General features: G+C 40.2%; 5 protein-coding genes across 8 annotated transcripts; 3 read left to right on the plus strand and 2 right to left on the minus strand.

Annotated features, from left to right (window-relative positions):
- The first annotated feature begins 125 nt into the window (after positions 1–125).
- Positions 126–3,070, plus strand: LOC108807405 (uncharacterized). The gene is made up of 6 exons (XM_018579689.2): positions 126–307; positions 637–940; positions 1,013–1,483; positions 1,551–1,653; positions 1,843–1,961; positions 2,032–3,070. The coding sequence occupies exons 2-6, from the start codon at positions 644–646 to the stop codon at positions 2,920–2,922; spliced, it is 1,881 nt and encodes a 626-aa protein (XP_018435191.1). The 5' UTR covers positions 126–307; positions 637–643; the 3' UTR covers positions 2,923–3,070.
- Positions 3,071–3,785: 715 nt separating this feature from the next.
- On the plus strand, positions 3,786–5,039 carry LOC108807613 (subtilisin-like protease SBT1.4). Its single transcript, XM_018579880.1, has one exon. The coding sequence runs from the start codon at positions 3,786–3,788 to the stop codon at positions 5,037–5,039; it is 1,254 nt and encodes a 417-aa protein (XP_018435382.1).
- Positions 5,040–8,051: 3,012 nt separating this feature from the next.
- On the plus strand, positions 8,052–9,313 carry LOC108806529 (subtilisin-like protease SBT1.4). Its single transcript, XM_018578667.2, has one exon. It carries the CDS (start codon positions 8,052–8,054, stop codon positions 9,102–9,104), a length of 1,053 nt encoding a protein of 350 aa, XP_018434169.1. The 3' UTR covers positions 9,105–9,313.
- A 6,808-nt stretch (positions 9,314–16,121) lies between these two features.
- Positions 16,122–19,596, minus strand: LOC108835300 (nuclear transcription factor Y subunit A-6-like). Of its 2 annotated transcripts, none has more exons than XM_056988198.1 (6): positions 19,224–19,596; positions 18,430–18,751; positions 17,245–17,321; positions 17,104–17,163; positions 16,808–16,984; positions 16,122–16,717 (listed from the first exon to the last, which is right to left on the minus strand). In XM_056988198.1, the coding sequence occupies exons 2-6, from the start codon at positions 18,746–18,748 to the stop codon at positions 16,445–16,447; spliced, it is 906 nt and encodes a 301-aa protein (XP_056844178.1). In that variant the 5' UTR covers positions 18,749–18,751; positions 19,224–19,596; the 3' UTR covers positions 16,122–16,444. The 2 variants fall into 2 exon arrangements, with proteins under 2 accessions (XP_056844178.1, XP_056844177.1); XM_056988197.1 differs by having other exon boundaries at positions 19,228–19,591.
- Positions 19,597–20,777: 1,181 nt separating this feature from the next.
- Positions 20,778–25,170, minus strand: LOC108813023 (polyadenylate-binding protein-interacting protein 4). Of its 3 annotated transcripts, none has more exons than XM_018585447.2 (15): positions 24,915–25,170; positions 24,504–24,645; positions 24,264–24,419; positions 24,023–24,150; positions 23,701–23,885; positions 23,175–23,358; positions 22,869–23,081; positions 22,664–22,791; positions 22,528–22,591; positions 22,381–22,411; positions 21,802–22,061; positions 21,575–21,718; positions 21,391–21,483; positions 21,191–21,277; positions 20,778–21,083 (listed from the first exon to the last, which is right to left on the minus strand). In XM_018585447.2, the coding sequence occupies exons 2-15, from the start codon at positions 24,631–24,633 to the stop codon at positions 21,054–21,056; spliced, it is 1,833 nt and encodes a 610-aa protein (XP_018440949.1). In that variant the 5' UTR covers positions 24,634–24,645; positions 24,915–25,170; the 3' UTR covers positions 20,778–21,053. The 3 variants fall into 3 exon arrangements, with proteins under 3 accessions (XP_018440949.1, XP_056844547.1, XP_056844548.1); XM_056988567.1 differs by having other exon boundaries at positions 24,504–24,654; XM_056988568.1 differs by having other exon boundaries at positions 22,528–22,588; positions 24,504–24,654; positions 24,915–25,169.
- Positions 25,171–25,456: the final 286 nt, after the last annotated feature.

The following is a 25,456-nucleotide window of genomic DNA, read 5'->3' on the forward strand; positions in this document are numbered from 1 at the left end:
TGTATTGTCTCTCATATTATATACACAACTAGTAATTTGATTAACGCGGCGCGAAACTACGCGTCGTTTTCTTATCACAAAACGCACCGCAGTTTATTTAAAGCAAGCAAAATCAATTTGCCTTTTTTTTTTCTGTAGCTGTCTATCTAATCTATCATCACCGGAGAGAAAAGGTCCTCTTGAGACGGGGATATCGTACACACACAAGCAAGCAAGCAAGCAAGCAAGCAAGCAAACCTTATCCCTTCACACCACTCTAAAACCCTAAAATAACCAAAAGATCACGATCCCCATCTTCACATCCCAGGTTCTATTCTCATCTTCACACCAGTTGGTAGAGATTTAGGGTATTTTAGCTCACAGATCCTGATCCGAATCTTTTCAGATCATGTTAACTCGCGAAAGGAACGTCTTTTCGTGCGTAACTGTATCCAAAGTTTCCAGCTTTAGATGTTTTTTGAAGATAGTTAGATCAGTTCTGTTTTGTCTTAGACTGAGTTTAATTGATACGTTTGAATGGTATATAGATTGATCATGACAACTGCAATCCAGCTTTAGATGTTTCTGAAGATAGTTAGATCAGTTCTGTTTTGTCTTAGACTGAGTTTAATTGATATGTTTGAATGGTATATATAGATTGATCATGGCAACTGCAACTATGGCCACAGCAGCTGGAGCAGCTGCTCTTCTATACTACACTTTGAACCGGAAGCTAATAGCCGGTCCATCCGATGTTGACGATGAAGCTTCTTCTAGCCGTGGCGCTTCTTCTTCTTTGAGGATTGATCGTGTTTCCCATAGACTTATCCAAGCTCCAGCCACTTGGCTTGAAACTATCTCCACTCTCTCCGAGACTCTTCGTTTTACTTACTCCGAGACTCTAGGGAAGTGGCCTATTGGTGATCTCGCCTTTGGTATTAACTTCCTCATCAAGAGACAGGTAACTCTCCTGATCTCGACGAGTTTTAAAGCTTGAGCATTTGGTTAATTGTGTTGTGAAATAACCTCGCAGGGGCTTTTACATGTTGATCGTGTCTTTGGCGGTGAAGATAGTATAGAGCTCAAAGGACCAGAAGTAGCCGATGAGCTTAGATACTATCTCCACTTGCTGACGCTGTGTTGGCACTTCTCCAAGAAGACGTTTCCTTTGTTCTTGGAAGAGACTGGCTTTGCAAAAGACAACGTTCTCATCCACGAACCCAAAGCTGGGATACTGAAGCCGGCTTATACGGTTCTCGTGGATCACAATTCGAAATGTTTTCTATTATTGATCCGTGGTACGCATAGCATCAAGGACACGTTGACGGCTGCCACAGGAGGGATAGTGCCGTTTCATCATACCGTTGTGAACGAGAGTGGGGTCAGCAACTTGGTCTTAGGGTATGCTCATTGTGGTATGGTTGCTGCTGCTCGGTGTATAGCTAAACTCGCCACTCCTTGTCTTCTCAAGGGTCTTGAGCAGTATCCAGATTATAAAATCAAGGTAGTCCACTCTCTAAAAACCCCCCCTCGTGTCACTCTTTGGCCTTATAAACGTTTTTGTTTGGCAGATCGTTGGGCACTCTTTGGGTGGTGGAACGGCTGCTCTTTTGACGTATATATTGAGGGAGCAGAAGATGCTCTCTACAGCTACATGTGTTACATTTGCCCCAGGTTATTCATCCAACATTGACTTCAGTTACATCTAGTGATGATATCTTTTTTTTTTTTAAATTATACAGAGGTATTCTGACCCCACATATTATATGGTCCAGACTAGTCATAATCACGTGTTGCCACGTGTGTTGGTCTTCCGATGATACCTTCTCATGTGATTGAGCTTTTGTTTCCTGTGTTATTCAGCTGCTTGTATGACTTGGGAACTAGCTGACTCTGGTAACGACTTCATTGTAACCGTCGTAAATGGAGCTGATCTGGTTCCTACGTTTTCTGCTGCATCAGTAGATGACTTACGCGCTGAGGTTAGCTTCCTTAACTCTCTCAGATTATATGCCTTGACAATGCTTCATTTTGTATATTGTACTTCTTCAGGTAACAGCATCTGCTTGGCTAAATGATCTGAGGAATCAGATCGAACGGACTCGAATCCTCAGCACTGTGTATCGCTCAGCGACAGCTTTGGGATCCCGTCTTCCGTCTATGGCCAGTGCCAAAGCCAAAGTTGCTGGTGCCGGTGCAATGCTACGCCCAGTGTCTAGCGGCACACAGGTTGTGATGAGGAGAGCTCAGAGTATGCTGACCCGTCCTGCGTTGAGCTTGTCTTCTTGGTCGTGTATGGGTCCCAGGCGTAGAGCCGCTGCGGCTACTCAACCAAACTCTGAACGTCAGATTGAAGCAGCTTCAGATCCTCTTGTTGCTGCTACCACGAGTGAAGAAAGTAACGGGAAATGGAAATCAGAAGCCGAGTGTTCTAGTCTTGGAGCCACCACTGATCTCGACGAGTGCGAGGATCCAGACGATATCGAGACGCGGCAAGAGCGTATGACTGAAGCCGAGCTATGGCAGCAGCTGGAGCATGACCTTTACAACGAAGACATCTCTTCGGAGCTGCCTGAAGAAGAAGCTGATGTGGCGAAAGAGATCAAGGAAGAAGAGGAAGCTGTGATCGCAGAGGCGGGTGTGTCTCAGCCGGAGATTCGGACGCCTGAGAGGAAAGAATCTCTCAGATTCCTCCCGCCAGGGAAGATTATGCACATCGTCACGGTCCGGTCCGAGGCTGTAGAGGCAAACGAAGAAGATGCGTTGGATAGGACTGAGACGGTGGAGGAGGGAAGAGTAGGAATCTTTCTGACGCCGAGGTCGTTGTATAGTAAAGTGAGGTTATCGCAGAGGATGATAAGCGATCACTTCATGCCTGTTTACAGACGACAGCTTGAACGGTTGATACATGAGCTAACACTCGAACAGGAACAACAGCATTGAAGCTGCTTTATGTTCGTGTTTTGGTTTCTTTTTTTGTATTTGCAGTTGTAAATACTTGTATTATTCGAATATATATACTCGAGCCTTGTGTCTGTAGAGTAATTTTCTTGTTCATTGGAGAATGCTTCATGAGACTTGAGTTTCTTCATTTTCTCTTCTCACTTGGGTTTCTAATATTCGGTATAGTTATGGTACTGCGCAACGACATTCACCTACCACTCAAACCTAAACTCGTTGCTCTATATATCTGATATCCGTCACTTTCAGGCTCAGTTAATGCCATGTGCTGTTTAAAAGCTAATGTAACCTTGTTTCTTCCCTAATTTAAACATACTAATCAGAAGGTTTGTATGCAATATCTGACCTCGCAATTGGTTCTTCCCTAATTTAAACATACTAATCAGAGGGTTTAAAAGCTGATGTAACCTTGTTTCTTCCCTGATTTAACCTTGAATCTTTCGATAACTGCTTATGCCGCGTTTGCTTCTTATTGGTTCGTCGTTTAGTCATACCTGCCACTTTTTTATAACCACCTCAAGATTCTTATTATCCTCGTGTCAATATCAAATCACAGTCGTAAAAAAAAAAACAAAAAATCGCAGTCATGTGACCCACGTCTCCTCCTTGATACTTCTATTATTAATCTTTTTTTCTTTTTTTTTGAACACAACTTCTATTATTAATCTATTTATTAATTTTAATACTCTATAGTTTACATAACATGTTATCTCTTGGCCTCTTGGGAGACGCATTTGGCACCAATTATTCATATATCGCTGACGTGGCATACAGACGAAACCCAGAAGCCTAAATAAATACGTTCACCAAACGATCGAATCTTCTTCAATCCATCCGCCATTGCAATGGCCGCGAAGCTCTCTCTCTCCTCCGTCTTAGTCGTTTTCTCTCTCTTCTTCTGTTTCTATCCGTCGTCATCTTCGTCGGATGGCTTGGACTCGTACATCGTTCATCTGCAGGGATCTCACAAGCCTTCTCTCTTCTCCTCCCACAGCCATTGGCACAACTCTCTCCTCCGCTCTCTCCCATCCTCACCCCAACCGGCGACTCTCCTCTACTCCTACTCACGCGCCGCTCACGGCTTCTCCGCTCGTCTTTCACCTTCCCAGACCTCCGCTCTTCGCCGTCACCCCTCCGTCATCTCCGTCATACCGGATCAGGCGCGTGAGATCCACACCACTCACACCCCTGCCTTCCTCGGCTTCTCCGATAACTCCGGCCTCTGGAGCAACTCCAATTACGGCGAAGACGTGATCGTCGGCGTTCTGGACACCGGAATCTGGCCGGAGCATCCGAGTTTCTCCGATTCAGGTCTCGATCCGGTCCCTTCTACATGGAAAGGCGCGTGCGAGATAGGGCCTGATTTTCCCGCGTCTTCTTGCAACCGTAAGCTCATCGGAGCTCGAGCGTTCCACAAGGGACATCTCACGCATCATCCGCACGCAGAGGAGGAATCGAGATCCCCGCGCGATACAGCGGGTCACGGGACGCACACCGCATCAACCGCGGCGGGATCGGTTGTGGTCAACGCGAGTCTGTACCAGTACGCGCGGGGCGTGGCGCGTGGGATGGCGTCGAAAGCTAGAATCGCCGCTTACAAAATCTGTTGGACTGGTGGTTGTTACGATTCAGATATCCTCGCGGCGATGGATCAGGCCGTTGCGGATGGTGTCCACGTCATCTCTCTTTCCGTTGGCGCCAACGGTTTCGCGCCAGAGTATCACAAAGACTCCATCGCGATCGGAGCGTTCGGAGCGATGCGGCACGGTATCGTCGTCTCATGCTCCGCCGGAAACTCAGGTCCCGGACCTCAGACCGCCACCAACATCGCTCCCTGGATCCTAACCGTCGGCGCATCGACGGTGGACAGAGAGTTCACCGCGAACGCGATCACCGGAGATGGGAGAGTCTTCACGGGAACGTCGCTCTACGCCGGCGAACCTCTCCCCGACTCTCAGATCCCTCTGGTGTACTCCGGCGACTGCGGAAGCAGATTGTGCTTCCTCGGGAAGCTGAACTCGTCCTTGGTGGAAGGGAAGATCGTTCTCTGCGACAGAGGAGGAAACGCGAGAGTCGAGAAAGGAAGCGTGAGACAGTAAACGTAACCGATAGATAGATCCAATCCAGAAGCTCACCGTGAACTCGAGAACTGGTAAACCAAAGCCTAGAGATTGATCACGAAGGGAGAAGGATCAACCCGAAGAACAGAGATTCTTAATGGTGGATGATGATGAACATGATGAATAGAGAGATTAGGGTTTGGAAGTTTGTTTAATTGTTTGATTGATTATTTTAGAAATGGCCAAAGGCCTTACATATTGTTTACTAAACCAGAAACTAAACCAGAGATAATAGAAATAAACCATGTGATAACCGGTTTATCCTATAACAATACTCTCCTCTTCAGAAAATCCTTGTCCTCAAGGATAAAAATGAATGATTCTTTGTCAGGAGGATGTTCTTTCCACTGCTCTCCAAGCTGAGATTTCCATATGATGACCAATGGGAATCAATAAACTGTTTTTTTTTTCTTGATAGTGCAAGCGTTGTGGAAGCTTTTAATAACGTGCTAGAAACTCTGTCCACCCAACAAGTGTTTTGGTGCAACCTTTGTCGTAGCATGTGATGATTCAAGACAAAAGCATCACGCAAACACCTACGATCTGAACTGAACTCACCTGGGAATGTAGCAGCTGATACCACAGTGTGTCGTTCACTCCAGACACTTGAACTTCCGGCATTCACGATCAACAATATCACACAAAGATAAATATCTTGACAGCATTTCCACTGCGCAAGGAACAGAAGGAAGCCACCAAATCTTCTCTTATGTGTTAAGGAAGCACCAAGCATAAGCCTCTTCCACCGTCTGAGAACCATGACGTTTATTAACCTCACATTGGAGCGGAGAGTTTCAGCTTGGCTCATCTTCTCCTTGATCTCAATGAGATCTTGGTAGAATGCCCATGTGGATTTATCTGGAGGATGCTCTTTCCACTGAACAAAAGCTTCGGTGAAAGCTTTACTTTGGCATCCATTGTTCTTCATTGATATACTGTAGAGACCAAGAGCTCTGAACTTCATGTTATCCCCAGTGTTGTTAGCTTGAAGTGTTGTGCTGTTGCTTGAAGTAACCTGAATAGAAGAGCCCAAAATTCGCAGAGCGTACTCATATAAACACACCAGCAGATATCTGCGCACATAGCTCCCTGATATGACGACACTAACTAAGTCTTGCTCAGCCAACAAAACTCTTAACAGCAAGTGTAGTTTGTATTTAAATTTCCAGGTCTTGAGGTATTTCTTCTGAGCAATAGCTGCAGCCGAGGACTTCTTGTGTCCATTGATGCCAAGACTGAATCCTTCATTGCCTTGAGACGCTTCTTTCTCCATAAGTGAAAATGCCTTCACGATCCTTACTACGCCACTGGACGTCTTAACTCCATCTCGAATTTCCCTTGGCATTAGAGCTGGCGTCTCCGAGCACTGTAAACATAGAAACAGATTCATCTCGTGAAGCCTTTTAAACTCCAGGACATTACGTAGGGTCAGACATCTCGAGTTATGCTGTTCCCACAAACATATCTCTACTGCCGCTTCAAACTTCATACTGTGAAAATTTAAACCAACAAAGAGCTTCAACTCATTATCCATCTTCAATCTAAAGTTAAGTTCTGTCATGTTAAGCTTTGGGGCTAGCTGCAACATATCATCTTGACTGTAGAGTTTCACTATCCAATGCCGCTGAATCTCTTTGGCAGATAACCCACCAGGCTCCCATACACGCTCAGCCATTTTCTCTGTCGTTGCTGCGGAAAACCACAAGCTTTGCCGTTTCTCTGGCCAGTACCACTGAGTTGCTTCAGTTGGTAACCCACCTGGCTCCCATATGCGTTCTGCCTTCTGAGATTGCTTGTACATCATGCATTTGATCTTTACTCCAAGACATAAACTCATCTTTTCTTCTGCAACACTTTCGCTTTGATGTTTTCTCTGGCCCGCAGCATCTACAATCTCCAAAACTGAAGTGAAACACTCTAACGATTTGGAAAGCGAATCATGCTTCACGGTTTCAGCAACAGGTTCATAGGACTCGACGAAAGTGTCTTCAACAATAGGTTCATCGTCACTTTCATACACAAGAACCGTTACTCCTTTGTGCTTCAGATTATGACCAGGAATATCATCCTCTTCACAAAACACACACAATCCCATTTCCATTCTTTCATACACCTCTTCACACGAGTACTTAGGAAAGATAGTACCTTTCTTTCTGTGCTTTCCATAGATCGAGTATGGAGGATCAGGAGGCTTCCTTGGCAGTGGAGAAGTAGCTGTAGAACTCGATTCGTCATGGTACCACTTTACTTTCGGATTTTCAACCACAGAAACTTCATGTTGTTTGTCGTCCACCATGTGCTCGACGAAATTACCCAGAGGAATTTCCAAGTTTCTGGACATTTCTTGACCACCAGAAGCTTTCGTTGCTAGCATTTGATGATTTCGTCCATCTACAACCTCACAAACACTCGGGTGCTTGAGTAAGACAGATTCTTCACCCTCTTGACTGAAAGGGTTTTCAGCTTTTTTCTTCAGAGTCAGCTCTTGTGGTTTTGATAGTGCAGAAGATACCATGGAGGCTGTATCGCTTAGTTTCTTCAAATCGTTTCTGGCTCCACGAATTATACTGAGCATCTCATGAAGGGTTTCTGGAGATAGATTCGCCATAGATTTCTTTTTTTTTCTGTGGTCCGAAGCTCGAAGGCTCTGATACCAATGAGACAGTAAACGTAACCGATAGATAGATCCAATCCAGAAGCTCACCGTGAACTCGAGAACTGGTAAACCAAAGCCTAGAGATTGATCACGAAGGGAGAAGGATCAACCCGAAGAACAGAGATTCTTAATGGTGGATGATGATGAACATGATGAATAGAGAGATTAGGGTTTGGAAGTTTGTTTAATTGTTTGATTGATTATTTTAGAAATGGCCAAAGGCCTTACATATTGTTTACTAAACCAGAAACTAAACCAGAGATAATAGAAATAAACCATGTGATAACCGGTTTATCCTATAACAATGCGCCGTCAAGATCGCCGGCGGAGCCGGCATGATTCTCGCCAACACAGCTGATAGCGGCGAAGAACTCACCGCGGATTCGCATCTCGTCCCTGCGACGATGGTCGGAGCTAAAGCCGGAGATCAAATCCGCGACTACATTCAAAAATCAGACTCCCCCACCGCGACGATCAGCTTCTTGGGGACTTTGATCGGACCTTCTCCTCCTTCCCCTAGAGTCGCAGCCTTCTCTAGCCGTGGACCAAATCATATCACACCGGTTATCCTCAAACCGGACGTTATCGCGCCAGGTGTTAATATATTAGCCGGTTGGACCGGAATGGTCGGTCCAACCGATTTAGATATCGACCCGAGACGAGTTGAATTCAATATAATCTCCGGTACGTCGATGTCGTGCCCGCACGTGAGCGGGCTCGCGGCTCTCCTCCGTAAAGCTCATCCCGATTGGTCACCGGCAGTGATCAAATCCGCACTCGTGACGACCGCTTACGATACGGAGAACTCCGGCGAACCGATCGAGGATCTCGCCACCGGCGAACCGTCGAACTCGTTCGTCCACGGGGCGGGACACGTGGATCCGAACAAAGCGTTGAACCCCGGTTTGGTCTACGACGTCGACGCCAGAGAGTACGTTGCGTTCCTCTGCGCCGTGGGGTACGAGTTCCCGGGGATTCTAGTGTTCCTTCAAGATCCGTCTCTTTACGACGCCTGCGAGACGAGCAAGCTCAGAACCGCCGGAGATCTTAACTACCCGTCTTTCTCAGTCGTTTTCGGATCGAGTGGAGATGCTGTTAAGTACAGGAGGGTTGTCAAGAACGTGGGGAGCAATGTCGACGTGGTGTATGAAGTCGGAGTTAAGTCTCCGGCGAATGTGGAGATCGATGTGTCTCCGAGGAAGCTTGTGTTTAGTAAGGAGAGTAGGGAGCTGGAGTACGAAGTGACGTTTAAGAGCGTAGTGCTCGGTGGCGGGGTTGGATCCGTTCCGGGTCATGAATTCGGGTCGATTGTATGGACAGACGGTGAGCATGTCGTTAAGAGCCCGGTGGCTGTTCAGTGGAGTCAGGGCTCAGTTCAGTCATTCTGATTGATGATTAAGTTGGGCTTTGAATTTCTATTGGGTTTATTAGTGGGCCCGAGTTGTAAATTGAGCCCATTAGTTTACTCATTGTTGAGCCCTTACTCTTGGGTTAGACTAAGCATGGGGTGAATGAACAGACAATTCGATTTTCATTGTGATTGTGAAATGTTTTTATGTAATAAAAAAGTCGTTTTCTATAAATGAAATCAATAACTTCAATATTTGATTCGGTGAATGCTTTTAATTCGGAAAGGTAGAAGACAAAATGAAATCACACAAAGAACACTAGTCAACAACACTCAACATCAAAACCATAAATAAATAAAGGAATATTAGCCGTCCATGAATTAATGCACACACAAAAAAAAACTAGAAGAGAAGTCAATAAACATATACTACTTTTCCCGGGTGAATGGTTCTCACTAGTACCTACATAATTGCATTGAAGTTGACTTTCTATGTAACAGAGACAAAAGCGGTCCCTAGAGCTAACGTAACTACAGTGTCGTCTTCTGTACCAATGCATAGCTCGGCTTTGCTTTTGTATAGCCTAAGCTTATCTACTTACATTTCTTTTATTCCTTAGTCATCTGCGCTTTGATTAGATTATTACCGATAAAAAAATACGAAACTGTAATAACCAAGCCTCAACTTTATCTACGACCACACAAACATGATTCGTGTAAAACATACGTAACATATGGTCAAGAGACTCAAGACATTAACAAGCATCTTGTATGTTTACCCCAAAAATAGTAATTTACTAATTTCATAATTATATCGTCTCAATACACAAGAACATCAATATATGTGGTACAACTGAAATGTCGTGATATATAGGTCATCCCCCTACACACAGATAAACTGTGTGTGTTCTTTGTTATATAGCAACAAATAGTTTATGATTTGGACACAAACTAGTATTAGTTTACGGAAATTACGTAATATGTCACATAAGCCGTAATTGACCACATAACTAATTTCACGACACTAGTCTCTATATATAAGTCTCTCAATCTTAACTCCATAAACACATCTCTCTATTTCTTTTCCTCAACAAAACTCTCTCTCGTGAGATCCCAATGGATACACATTCATTCATCACTTCCTCATTCCGATGGCCGTCAAGTCGCCGGAAGGTCTATCTCCGTCGTCGTAAGCCGCAAGTTGTACGTCTCGGCGGAAGAAACAGTTCGCCACGTGGGAGATTCTCGCTCAAGAGGGTGGTGACAAAGATGAGGTTCAAGTGGCTGAGACTCTACTACGTGAGGCTCGTGAAGATGATCAGAGGGTATTATCGTAACTTGGCGCAGGAGTTTGCTGACGCCGGAGCTACAACTATCCAGCAGCGGATGACGGTGGAAACGGCGGCTTTTGCCGCTCCGGGTTTGGGGCTATCTTTCTGCCCCGTGTCCGGTCAACGTTTTTTTCTTGTTTAGTTAGCTGAATTTTTCAAGTTAATTAATAGTTTCAAAGTAATTAATTACCTTTGTACTATTATTTTTTTATTCCAAAACTTCCTATTATACTACTTTGGATTTCTTATGAAAGTAGGTGTACAAGAATAAATTTATATTCAACAGTTCTGTCACAAAAGAAAAAAAAGAAAAACGTGGAATAACATGGGAAGAGACTTGAGATCTAACTCTAAGAGTAACCAATTGAGAAACAAATACGTATTAGCTAGGCATTGATTTACAGGATATGTCTGTTCTTGTGGTGGAATTATTTTTGATCTTTCGGACTTTTAAGACCATCTCCAACCCACCTCTATTTTAATCTCTATATTTTCCTTTAAAATAGAGAAATTCTATTATAGAGGTGGATTTACTGCAATGTATGCTTCTATAATAGAGTTCCTCTATTTATAGAGGAAAATATAGAGATATGTTATTTTTATTTCTAAATATAGAGATAAAAAATAGAATTCTTCTATATTTTCCTTTAAAATAGAAAAACTCTATTATAGAGACATACATTGGAGCAAATCCACCTTTATAATAGAGTTTTTCTATTTTAAAAGAAAAAATAGAGGTATACATTGGAAATGCTTTAAGAAAATTATATGAGGCCTTCAGGACCAACTAAACCATCAGAAAGAGTTCTACACGGATTAGCATGGACAACAGTTAAAAAAGTCGTGTCCTCTAGGCCGATGTGGAACTTCTGCTGGCCACAAGGCCCATAACCACTCTCGCAAACTAAGGTTTATACCTTGCTTTCTCTCTATTTCATTCAGTTTGTTTTCAGTGTATGTTTCTTAATTATTTTTTTTGGTAAAATATGTTTCTTAATTTAGCTTTGGCTTAACATTTGCAGACTTTTGTTCTTTAAAATATAACGCATCAGATTTAGTAAAAAAATAATCAAAGAAAATTAAGGGAGTTACTTTTTTATGAATTAATTCATTTTATTTTTAAGTGTGAAAATAGTATGAATCAATTGAAATATATTTATCAGGAACTAACTGAAATCTCACTTCAAGTAACAGTTCAAAAAAAAAAAATCATTTCAATTACGTATGAGGAAATGGCGCCGACTCCACTGAATCCTGTTTTTCATGTTGTAAAGTTAGCTATGGTTCGGACCCTGTCGACCCAACTGATGAAAACAAAAAAACAACCACATAAATATATATATAATCTTTAATTTCGGTCAACAACAAACACATACTGCATGTGAAATACACAACACATAATGAATATCTATTTCCTTTATTAGCATGCAAATTCTGTAAAGAACGTAAATCGTTCCTCCAAAGAAGAGATTAACTCTGAGAGTTTATGGCTTTGTTAAACGTTTTAATTTTCTGTTCTCAAACTGAATATTGGGTTATTTGACAAAAGCTATTGGGTGTAAAGAAGAGAAATCATTGGGTTAATAAACCCAAAATGTTTTCTTTTTTAGTCCAGCACATTAAAGTCGATCCAAAGCGGGTTGAATTTTCTCGGTTAAGAGATATTATTCCTTAGTTTCTGATCTTAAAATTGTTGTTGTTTGATTGTTCCAGCGACGTTCTTAAGCAAGTTCAAGTGTCCAAGCCTCGAAGAAGAAAGAAAGCTTCTGATGTGCTTTTTTTTTTATTGCTCGCTTATCAAAATACTCAAAACAGATGTATAGTGTTGTTATGTGGAAGTTATAACTTAAGCCCTTTATCAAAAAAAAAAAAAAGTTATAACTTCATGTGTCGCTCTCTCTTGCGTTTTATGCAGTGAGATTCTTTGACTTTGGTTACAATCGTTAATTGTTTTTAAAAACTTCTCTGAGTAATAGTCTAATAGATGTTTCTCACTTTGCGTTCAGCATTAAAACTTTTCAACTTACAGAGTCTTGGCAATGGGGACCATCAAAAGTCATTACCTCCCCACTACTACTAGCGTACTTCATCCAAGTTCAATTGCTTACAACAAAGGACCACAGCTTTAGAGTTACTATTTCAGATTTTTCAAATCACTTGCAAAGTTGGTACTTGTCTTTTGTTGCAAAACCAATGTAAATGTTGACATTTGAAGGATTGTTTTCAACTCTCTGTGTTCTTATATATAGGGAGATGATGATGATAGTAATTTTTTTTTTTTTTTGCAGTTGTATCTCTTTGTAAGAGATTCAAAGGTACACTTAGGGAGATGATGATGATGGTAGTTGGTCCATCCAACCCTGTACTCTGTCCTTGTGGTATCGCAGATACTTTATGAGGATGGAGATGTCGAAGTTCTTCGCCTAGATAAAGAACAGTGGGAGCTCATAGAGACGGCTGCAAAGCCCGCTAAGGTTCTGACATTTTCTGCGTGACAATATCCATCTTTACTATTTGTATAGTGCCGGTCCGGGGTTTTCTGGCGCCTAAAGCGCATTAAGAAAACATGCCCCTTAACAACAATATTTTTTTGAAAAACTTAACATTTTAAAACTAAACAAAAGTTTCATCAAGAACCATAATATTTTTTTGCTTAAAAGTGTCCTAATATATTGATAATATATTAATCTATCATATAAATAAAATAATGATCTTAAATAATTCATATGCATTTAAAATGTTACTAGCAAGATTTTCTACAAACACATTAGTAACTAGAATTACTCAAAAAAAAATCATGCATTAATGAAAAAAGAGAGAAGAAAGAAAGGAAAGAATTTAGCCTAAGTTACAAAAAAAAGGAAAGAAAGAAAAGACTTCTCAAAACCAAAAAGAAAAGAAAGATGAATAGTCTCTAACTCTCCCGTAAATGCAATGGTATCGTTTTGGAAAAGAAAGTGAGTTAGTTGATTTGTTTTATTTTGTTTGACTATCATTTAATACAACATAAATAAGTAAACTTAGATTATCAAATATCAATAAAGGAATCAGAATCAATTAGATTATTTCTGTTATCTATAACAATAAAGTAGGCATATCTGCTTTTTCCTGCGTCCACGTCGCCCAAGAGAATAGGGGCATTTTACGACACGTGTCGACTCGGTAGGGTGTCTGTGTCTGTCACGCGTTTCTTCAATTAATAGATTATTGAACGCGTCTGTTTATATAATGGTGTATAAACGTTTTGGGCTTATCTTATGTATCAGAATTAGGCCCACTTTAGCCTAATGATATAAGGGTTTCCTTCTCCTTCTTTCTGCGGCTTGATCTTTTTCGACATCTCTTTGCTCTGTTTTTTTTTTCTTTTTCCTGTTTCAATATCTTTGCTATTACGATTTACTGATTGTTTTTCTTTTCCCTTTTTTTAATCACAGCATTAACATCAGCAGTTCCCTTAACAGCTAACGTTATGCAATAATGTCAAGCGATAAAGATCCTTCAATGGAGCTTCCAATCTACATATTGATTACAGAGCTTTTGTCAGTTTCGAAACTAACCTTTTCATTATGAAAACTTTTCAAATCAATTTCGCAGAGTTGAAACAAAACCATTTAATTTTGGGAAGCCCGGAATGTGTAGAAAACGGGTTAACTGATGGGCGTTGATATGGTTCTTACTGATTCAAAGGTACGACCTTGATCTTTTCACATTTTCAAATCAGAAAACGAGACTCACAAAAATAAAAAGTTATGTTTTGTAAGCCATCTTCAGTGCACTCTCCATTGCTGCAAGCTTTAAAATGTGGCACAATATTGAAACCTATGTATTCGATTATGTGTTTATGCAATAACAAATCTCAAGCTTATGTGGTTATATCCTTTATTAGTTAGTATATATATAGCTTAGAATGAGTGGGTTGATTGTCATTGGAACTACTGCTACATGTAGCAAGGATCTCTGCTTTGGAATTACTGTTACAAGATCTAATATGAAAAGCATGGCATACGTTTTGTTTCACTCATCATTTTTTCTTCCCCATTTTCCAGCTTGTGCTTCTCTTTATTGCTCTTGTCTCTGTTCCATGTATGTTGCTTTCAAAGCTGTTCATCTTAAAGAAACAACACGAAGCTGTGAGATTCTTTCCCTTTTAGTTTCTATAAAATGGTCTTTCTTATTCCATTGCTGGTCATTCTAAATAGTTTCCTTATCCAGAAGCAACAAGGTCAGTCATACGCACCTCTTGAGGAGACGGATGAGAGTCTTCATGTAGAGACAAGCGGAGGATCACATGGGCACGGGGAGTTTGAATTCATCGAGATCTTTGTGCATCAGTTTTTTCACACCATAGAATTTTGTGCTTAGAGCTGCTCCAACACCTCTTCTTACCTGCGTATATGGGCTCTCATGCATCTATCTAATCATGGAGCAGTAGGAAGCTAGAATAGTGTTGAGTTTTGCTATGATATCTGTTTGATTACTAGAGTATGTATTAGCTGAAGAGGAAGGCAGCAGGTCTAAGAAGACCGCAAAGGCTTTATAACTCTCACTGTTATTTTGCATTTGAGCTTTTATATGTTTGGCTTTGTGACAAAAAAAAATACTTTTATATGTTTGGCTTTATAACTCTCACTGTTATTTTGCATTTGAGCTTTTATATGATTTTGAGTTTCATAATAAGACACATCAAAAATATCAACAAACATCATATTTAAAACCAAAAAAATATAATATTCCCGCCCGAAGGGCGGACAAACCACTAGTTATCAATAAAGGGGTAAAATGAAGATGCAGGTTCGAACCCGCACACGTGAGCAAAAAATAGAATAACTAAAGCCACTAGACTAACAAAGTTATATAATTTTGGCGCCCCTAAAATGTATATATTCGTTGGCGCCTAAAGCCCAAGCTTTACGGGCTTTAGCCCAGGGCCGGCCCTATACATCTGCCGTTCATGTTAGCTTAATAAGTATTCTTTCTCTATTTTACCTTCTGCAGAAGTCACTAATGTAAAAAAAACATTGATTCAGTAAAACTTTGACATGTAAACTAACTATAGTCCAACTTGGTGACTTTTGTTTGGTGCAGGTAAAAAAGGTGTGAAAGGAGCACAGCCAGGTCCTGTTCTGTCGTGGCACCAGAGAGTTAAAATTGCGGTTGGTGCGGCTAAAGGACTAGAGTACTTGCATGAGAAGGCAAACCCTCATGTTGTCCACCGTGACATCAAATCCAGCAGTGTACTTATGTTTGAAGATGATGTTGCCAAGATTGCTGATTTTGATCTCTCCAATCAAGCCCCTGACATGGCTGCACGCCTTCACTCAACTCGTGTGCTTGGGACCTTTGGTTATCACGCTCCAGAGTACGACCTTTTACTTGCTTCAATTCTAGTTTGACCAAACTAGACTAGAGTCTTGAGCACACATTTTCTTGGTTATGCATTTTAGGTATGCAATGACAGGAACGTTGAGCACAAAGAGTGATGTGTATAGTTTTGGGGTTGTTCTGCTAGAGCTCCTTCTGCTTTAGCTCCTCCTTTATTTTGAATTAAGCAATTCCAAAACAAAATAATACACTACTGCCGTTAACAATTATCAAATAGGTCAAAAATATCATTTTTCAACAAATTTTTATTTTGATATTTTTAAACATATTTTTCTTACTAACACCACAAAATAAATTATAAATTCATGTAAGAATAAAACATACGAATTCGGCGCGCGCCGGAATACCACTAGTAATATATATATGATTAATTAGTTGTACACAACACTGGTTTTATACAAATATATATTACATAAATCTCAAATCCATGTAGGTTCGGAACTATTAAGTTCAAACCAAGTATCAACAATCCAACAGCATAAACAATCCCATAAAAGAAAAGAACAAACTAGTTGAAAGATTTTCAACTTCATTTTCTTTTATTTTTTTTTTATTTTTTTGTAGTAGAGATTGCAGAAAGTAGAATTCAAAGACAGAACACACTTTTATGGATCAGTAATAGCCAAGGATGACTTCCCGTCATGGTCTCTCATCAACACCACTATTCTCACATGAGAACTGAGACATGGTGGTTTGATGGATAACCTGAGAATCTGAGTTGTGGGTCTTGTTGGAACATGTCGTTGTTGTTCCCAGTTAAGTCCGTGCCACTAGACCCGACCGCAACAACGCCCAAAATGTCCACTTGCCTGAGCTTGACCGATTTGGCCAAGAATGGAGGAGATTTTGATTCTTGAAGCTTCTTTGTGTTGAGAAAACGTCCACCAGAGCCTCTAGCTCTCTTTAACGCATGAAGATGGCGAGACTCGTGAAGGTATGGCTGCATTATTCATAGACAAAGTCAGTTTCTGTAGACATAAACCTCTGAAACTTTCTTTAAGTTGTATCTCGTTATAGAGATAAACCATACTTTGCGGACTTTGATGAGCTTATTCTGAACTTCAAGCTTCGCACGGCGCTGCCTGCGACGGAGAATGGCTTGGTATTGCTTCGCATTGACGAAAACTGGTTCGTTCTCTGGAATGTTGTGAGGAAGAAGCATTCTAGAAGGAACCATCAACTCTCCAGTTTGTGGATGCTGCAGAACCTTCATAGATTTACCATAAACAAAAAGGAATACTTAGATCACATATCATTCAAGCAAAGGCTTCACTGCGATAAGATGTAACAAGAGCGCTATCATGGGATGTAATCAATGTGTATTACCGTGTGTTGTGATGCATATGGAAAAGACATGAAACCATTGCCATGTAGAGACCAAGAAGCCTGAGGGTTTAGAACACAGACGTCATTAGTTTTAGTGTTTACAACGTTTATAATAAGGTCAAAGATGATTGGTTGATTAACCTCAATAGCAGGAGGAACCACTGAGTTTTGAGAAACCTTTGACACGATTGGTTTTGGATGACTTCCACAAGGATAACCTGAGTCCAAAACAAGAAAACAGATCAGCTACAAAACATTGCATCTTGTGACAGACACCAGATGTATAATATTGTCCGCATTGGACTTAGACTCTCATTGATTTGTTCTTAGTTTGGTTGCTCTCCTCACTCTAAATAGATTTGGACCAGATTTATATATTAAACTTTTTTTTGGTCTAAGAGCATCTCCATCCCCACTCCATAATTTACTCCATTTATAGAGTAAATGGAGTGAGAAATGGAGTAGTGAACAAAAAATAAAGGCATTACTCTATAAATGGAGTAATGCCTTTATTTTTGTTCATTACTCCATTTTCCACTCCATTTACTCTATAAATGGAGTAAATTATGGAGTGGGGATGGAGATGCTCTAATATCGAAGGTGAGACATATTTATTCTTAGGCCTGGGCATTTTACCCGGACCCGAAGACCCGACCCGAAACCGACCCGAAAAAACCCGGTCCGGGTAGGAACCGACCCGATCAAATTACCCTATCGGGTCTTGTTGTAGAGGACCCGCGGGTCTTGGACCCGACCCGACCCGAACCCGAAACCCGGCGGGTACCCGAATTAATAATATAAATTAAATAAAATGAATCAATGGGGAGTCGAAGACGGGTTATTTGTCTACATAGCAAAGGGGTCAGCCACTAGGAGACAATCAACTATTGTTCTATCTCGCATAGTTTAGTATATATACACATTTTAATATAATAAAAACACAAATTTTAAATAAAATGTCAAATATTTTCGGATATATTAATATTTTCAGATTTTTTTTTGGTATTTTTAGGTATTTTTAGGTTGAATCCGAACCGAACCCGACCCGAACCCGACCCAAAACCGAACCGATAAATTCTAGTTACCCGAATGGGTCCAACTATATAAGACCCGACCCGACCCGGACCCGGTACGACCCGAACCGACCCGGAACCGAAAATTTAAAATTACTCTATCGGGTCCTAAACTCCTAGACCCGAAAGACCCGGACCCGAAAGGACCCGGCCCGAACCCGACCCGACGACCCGAATGCCCAGGCCTATTTATTCTAACATTACAAATGCATGTGAACTCTCTTTGTGCAAAAGTAAAATTTGAAAGTTGAACCTGAGAGATGGGTAACAAAGTTGTGGCCACAACGATTACTATTATGTCCCCCCAAACTTGCAACGTCACCAAATGACTCTCCTCCAGTGGATTGTGTAGAGGAAGAATCATCATGGCCCTGCAATTGAAAACCAGTTCGTTTCATCCCTGGGAAATGGGTAGACGTCATCTCCATCGTCATCAAGCTTAACGTGTTGTTGTTGTTGTTGTCGGTCATGGATGATGATGATGATCCTTGGACATTTGAGTTAGTGAACATGGATTTTCCCCAAGAAGTTGTAGGACTAGACAATGAATCTTTGCTATGGAACTCTTGCATTATCTGAAAACGTTACTTCAGTAAGCTAATCTAGCTCCGGACCATAGTATATATCAATGAAAAGAGACAATATAACCCAGTCAAAAGTATAAACGACTAAAGGTTCAAAAAAAAAAAGTATAAACCACTAGTCATAAATCAATTGGAACGAATCTAAAACAGTTCTTGATTCAAAAACAGAACAACAGATCTAAGGGAAAAAAAATCAGATCCGATGATGAAACTAAATAGGAAGCAAAGATTCTGAATTTGAAAACCGACGGACTAACAAGTCAGATCAAGTCATTTGAAACGTTCACAAAAAGCACGAACATGCAAAAAAAAAATCAATCACAGAGAATCCTGGAAACAGTAACTACATAACCATGGAAATATCAAAAAAACCTCGAACTTTAATGATCCAGTTCAAAAGAACAAACTAGAAAAAAAAATATAACATACCCAAAAAAAAGAGACAGACAAAGCGTTTGTTTACCTACCAATCACCCAAAAATGGGTATGTTTCCTCTCAGAGCAGAGTACAAATAGTCAAAATATAAATCATGTGAGGTTGAGATGATGCATGTCTCCTTCCTCAAAACATGGTTTCTTTCTTCCTTTTGAATTCTTTCACTTTCTCTGAATATTGAGTGTTATTGGCTAGAGAGGAAAGCTTAACCTTACTTTTATTTCTCTTCTGCAATACCAACTTTCCACCACTAATTCACTGTGACACTAGTTACATTAATATTAACATTATTCGTTTTTACATTATTTATCATTCTTATCTTCCTTTTGTTTTATTCCTCAACAGATAAAATCCATTTAGCAAATTTTTAGTGAACTGAACTTTACAAATAAAATCTTTTTCTAGGAAATGATAGTTCTTACTTCAAATATTAGGAGAAGTCTTTTGAAGTACAAATACTTGAAAGATAAGAGATTAATCAGTTGACCAAAAAAAAAAAAAAAAAAGATAAGAGATTAATCAGATGTATAAAGTTGGTTTCTGATGTCTGAAGAAAAATTTGTCTGAAAATATTTAATTCACAGCCGCCATATTACTGTTCTAAAACCACGCGCTTCTCGATCTCGCGTGATACTCACGTATGGTTTGGAAGATGAAACACGTCACAACTCACAAGCAACATAGACACTTCCCTTCCTTTTTGTTTGTCGTTAGTCTCAAGTTTTTGTCGGAGTTTCGGGTCCCCTTTTCTATACGATATTTTAACATAATACCTAAATAAAAAATAATTAAGAATCAATAATTAGATAACGACTAGTTGAGAATAGATTTAAAACCAATGGTCCATACCAGTTTACCATACCGATCATGCCGAAGAACAGTAGATTTTAAAAAAACTTAAAGCAAAAGTTTTGGTGGAAGTTATCTTAATGACGCAATCAATCAAAAGCCTTTCAAAAATCTATGTCATTTTTTATTTTATTTTATGGTTAAAAGTAAATCGGAATTAAGTCATGCAAGGAGAAGTATCCTTTTCCCCATTTCTTATTAAAAATATACTCGTACGTTATTTCTAGATGAAGATTCGTGAGCAATCATAATTCATAAACTCGAGTGACTGATAGAATCTCCACTTAACAAGGCAAATTAGTTTTTGGATGTTGAGTGAGAATCGTCAAAAGGAAAGAAAAAAACACAAATGGCTCAACCCAATTACAAAAATGATATGCAGCAGCTAAATTAGGTATGATTTGTTTTGCTGCCCACCAAAATAGTCTCAACGACATTACCCACAACTCCATATTCGTTATTATGATGTTACTTTCTAGAGACCAGCTATGGATAGCAACGTTTAACGTCTCTTACTAAATGATACGTCGTGCCCATAACAAAATAACGAATATTTTTGTGAGCACAACAAAATAACGAAAAGAAAATCTAAGCACGCAAATATATTCTTGTATGATACAAGAATATATTTGCGTGCTTAGATTTTCTTTTCCTCTTAAACCACTCACAAGTTTCATTTTTTTGAGCAACACAAACCAAAATGCTAACGAATCAGTGACGACGCATGAGAAAGACCTAAACTCTAAAATATGTATATCTTCAGAATACAAATATATTACAAATACTGTAGATAGTTTTTGGCTTCTTTTTTTTTTGTTTTTCTTAAATGAGATAAAAATCCGACCGGGGAATCTTAAAAAGGAGAAAATAGATCCAGTGACTGGCTAAGGAAAGGGAGAGAAACAAAAAAAAAAGGAGAGAACGTAAACCAAAACAGAGGGTTGCGGGTTCGTTCACATCCTTCCCAAAAAAAAAGAAAAGACAACACATCATATCACCATCGGTTAATTACTCTCGTCCATGATTATATGGATTTTCCTGTAAACACACACAGAGACCGAGCGAGCGAGATCTCAGCTTCTAAAAGCTAAAACACTTTGAACATAAATACAAAAAAAAAAGGAAGAGGGAAATATATAACTAACCGGCTGGTATGGAGGCGGCGGCATGTAAACCATTTGCGGCCTAGGCTGACGACCCATCATCATTTGCTGCTGCTGTTGCTGCGGAAACTAAAACATCACAACAATTCCAAAACCCATTACACTTCTTCTTTTATACTTTTGATGATCTCTTGTGAATACTGATATGGTTATAATTTTGTGTTGTTAGTGTCAATTCATACCTGGGGTTGTGCATTTGGAGGATAGAAGGCTTGAGGATGCTGGTGGCCTGGATAATAAATCACCTGCTGCTGTCCTGGATATTGCGGTTGAATCTGCAAAATTTTACATGGCGAACTTTAGACACTTCTGATTAGTTTTCAGAGTATTGAGTTTAGGTTTGTATACAAACACCCTGGAACTTACTCCGTAACCAAGAGGCATTCCAGGCATCTGCTGAACAGCTGCAGGTGCAGCAGGGTAGTAGAATGATGCATCTGCCATTGGAGGCTGAGGTCGCGCAGCAGCTGTTGGTTTGAAACTCTTTGCGTTTGGATTCAGTTTGAATTCCTGATCACACCCAACGACTCTTGTGATTAGTTAAAATAGATAACAATTACACATTATATATCAAGTTTGAACTAAAAAATAACCTTTGCATTCGGATTAAGAGTGGACTTTTCAGATGATGACAAAGAACCAATTGATGAGCTTGGTGATAGTCCAGGACGACTTGATGTTGAAGGACCTGGGCGGCTCTCTGTACTTCTTCTTGAAGCCGACCCAGTAAAGCTTTCAGGTTTTGGTTTACCAGAAACTTCACTGACTTGCCTTTCTTTCTCAGCAACAGTCTTCCACGCCGAGGTTCCACTACCACCACCACCACCACCAAGTTTTGCACCTTCTTTGGTATCTATATTCCAGACACACAATATATTCTTAACACTCACGTGCTTGTGTACACAAATAACTTTTTCTAGATTCTATTTGGCGACTTAAAAAGAGTCCACCATCACTGGAACATTATTGACCGCCACTATATAGTAAGTTGAGATAAACGTGAATATAAATGGTAAGTGTCAGGCCGAGTGAAAAACTTGAGACATGCTTGTAAAAATGAAAAGGTATTTCTACGTGTAGAACAGGAAAACAAGTTCAGACTCTGTGGGCATGAAATTGTTCAAACGGATAAACAAATATAGAAAAGAGAGCAAGAAAGAAGTAGCGTATACCTCCATGACCAGAAACTGATTCCTCAGCTGACTGTGTTAATAGAAAGGAAGCCAAAGAACCAATGTTAAAAAATAATAGAACGAGGATTTAATTGCCAAACGCAATCAGTGATTAAAGACGCATAAAAAACATGGAGGTGAATTTACTCTGTTACTGTGGGAAAACTCTGGATTATTCTTGTTTCTTCGCTCACCCAACTGGCTCTCACTGCTTTGTCAAGAGAAACCAAATGTGAGAGCAGGTTTTTTAGTAGCCCACAAGGTGATGGGAAAGAAAAAAGACCTGATACTGCTGCCTGAGGCAGAAAAATCTTTGGATCGCTGTTCAGAGGGAAGGTGCTGAGCATGATCATCGGATATAGAGCAGCTTTGATCTACATTTGTATTATTCCGAGAAGGCTGACTGGCATCCTGAATGAAAATGAATCTCAATATCAACAACTGTTCTGGAAGAAACTATTATCAAAAAAAAAAGAACTCAACCGTACCCGTAATTCTTCATATCCCTTGCCACTAGAAGAAGCTGGCTTCTGGACAGTAGAAGAAGATGACCCACCAAAAGTCTCATCGTTGCAAGTGTCCAGCAATTCGTCGTCCTCCTCATCAAACCCACTATCATCAAATGCATCAGCTGGAAGGACAGCTGAGTATTTAGATTCCTCGTCAATATCAAATTTCTCATTGAGCTGAAAGCCTCTTTCCTGCAGGCAACGAACAATTAGAAATCTGAATTTATATAATAACAACAAAAAACGTAGGGATCAGGCTGTGCAAATAAAACCGCCAAAAATCACCTCTGCTACATGAAGATCTCGGGTATTTTCACCCTCAATCTCTCTCGCGATTCTCTGGGCTCTCTCTTCCATCTCTCTAGTCCGAATACCTCTGTCAAGTTTTGTGGTATAGATTTCCTCATCGAAAGTGCTCTTGACTCCAAACAGTGACTCATTCACTTTAAACTGATCCCATCCCCTACCCCTACAAACAGAAACGTATCAGCTGAGCATACTACCTGTAAATAGTCAAGTTATGAGAGATACGGAAACAATAGTCTTCCTAAACTTATGGACATTCACCAAAGCTCTTCCCCACAATAAGCTAATATGCTCTCACTAAAAAAAAAAACTAGCTCAACAGAGGGATAGAAAGATCAGAGCTTTCCAAAAGGAATATCATAACCAGTACAAAGTGCAATCACAAAAAAATAATCTATTCATTCCCATCACTCTCTCACATACATCGTTAAGCTAAGAAACAATGGTCTAAGGATCACGCATCCAATAAATATTGCAACATATTCAAATATGTGTGTATATATACCTCTTCCAAGGGTCATCAAACACATTATCCAGACCCTGAGGAACATCTCCATCAGGTATCCAGGGTTTAAGCTCTCTTCCCTGGTCAACATGATACAACTTTGATATAGAGGAGTCCGTCAACAGTTCCCCCGGCTTCTCACTCTGAGCGGCATTCAACATACCGTCACTGGATATGGAGAGATCCTAACACAAACATTGATTATATAAGAAATTAAAATGTCAAATCTCAACGTAATGTCCCTGCCATAGTGCCATGTAACGCACTGACATAAACTTAAAACAGAAAAAAGATCGACTTTTACTAATAAAAGCAAACACACCTTAGCTATAACTTGGACAAGTTCATCAGCAGGAATAATGAATGTCTTGGAAGGTGGCTTTCTGACAAGGGTTTTATGCCCTCTTAGAGAACCATCTTTAATCAAGGATGCCATCTTTAGAATGATTCCTGGAAAATTCAAAGAAACTTTAAAAAATGGCAAGAGATAGTAATGTATATCTATGCTTCACATTCACATATCTAAGCAAAAAAACAAAAGAAACTCTGATTCAGAACCTCACCAAAATCCTTCTCCACATCAGCAGCATGGAAAATCCCACTATAAACCGATCCATTTTTGAGATGCACTTCCACCTGATGCCCAATCTTACACGTGGTGAGGTACACTAAACCATCGCGTGAATGCCCCTTGAAGCTTCCAGCTTCCCCATTGGATGCTGAATATATACATTAACAAACATAAGAACTCAGAACATGATGTTGCAGATAGATACATCACAGAGTATATATAAACAGCTAACCTGCATTCAGTGTATTTGCGGGATGCGACTTTACAGACTTGGCCTTATTCAGAACTCCCTCTCTTTCTCCTCTTACGTATGGAGATCCATTTGATGAAGACTTAGACGGAAGACCGGGTTGCATATTCATCGCAGCCTCAAACTGTTCAAACTAAACAAAGTAAGGGAGTTAAAGAAAAAAGGAATAGTTAAGAGCAATCAATAAGCCGTAGACAATTAAGTTCAGGTGTGAACTCTTGGTGCACATAATCGATCTATTTGTTAAAGAGATCCTCCAACGTAATCTATTTTATTCCAGTAAATCAAAACCCTAAATCGACCACCTGAATCACCAAATCCCCCAAAAAATCTACCTCGATAACGCGAAATAAACACAAGATCAAAGAGAATAGATTCCTAATCATTCATTACCTCAAAAAAGAAAAATCGATCCCGATCCGAAACGAACTCGCCGGCGGCACAAACCTACAAAACGAAATGCTCCGGAGAAGGGACGAGCTCGATCGATTGGGTTAAACCGGAGCGAGTTAGGGTTTCGCTACGGAGCTGAGAATCGCGCGCGGAGAGAGTGACGGTTAACCGATTCGGAGGCTTGATTGCGTGAAGCAAAAATGATGAAAAGAGAGAAGAGCTGCGGCACGGCACAGATCGATGTATGGGGGGAAATGAATCAGCTACGGAGAAGTGCATGGTAAAACTTAGATGGACTCTTCTTTCTTGTGACGGTTTGGATTTGAGCGGGCTATTGACTATATTTGGGCCCAAGAATTAATGGGCTCAGCGTCGGTTATTAACTGAATTTAGACCCAAACTTTGTGGTTGTTCATTTCTTTGCACTATCTCCTTTACCTTAGCCAACCCAGAACGTCTGTTTTATCATTTATGCAATGCTTTTAGTAAAAACAAAAAGGATTATAGTTTTACCTTTTGTGAAAGAAATTAGCAAGAATAAA

Source organism: Raphanus sativus, chromosome 6 (genome assembly GCF_000801105.2).
Source record: "Raphanus sativus cultivar WK10039 chromosome 6, ASM80110v3, whole genome shotgun sequence".
Taxonomy (NCBI): Eukaryota; Viridiplantae; Streptophyta; class Magnoliopsida; order Brassicales; family Brassicaceae; genus Raphanus; species Raphanus sativus.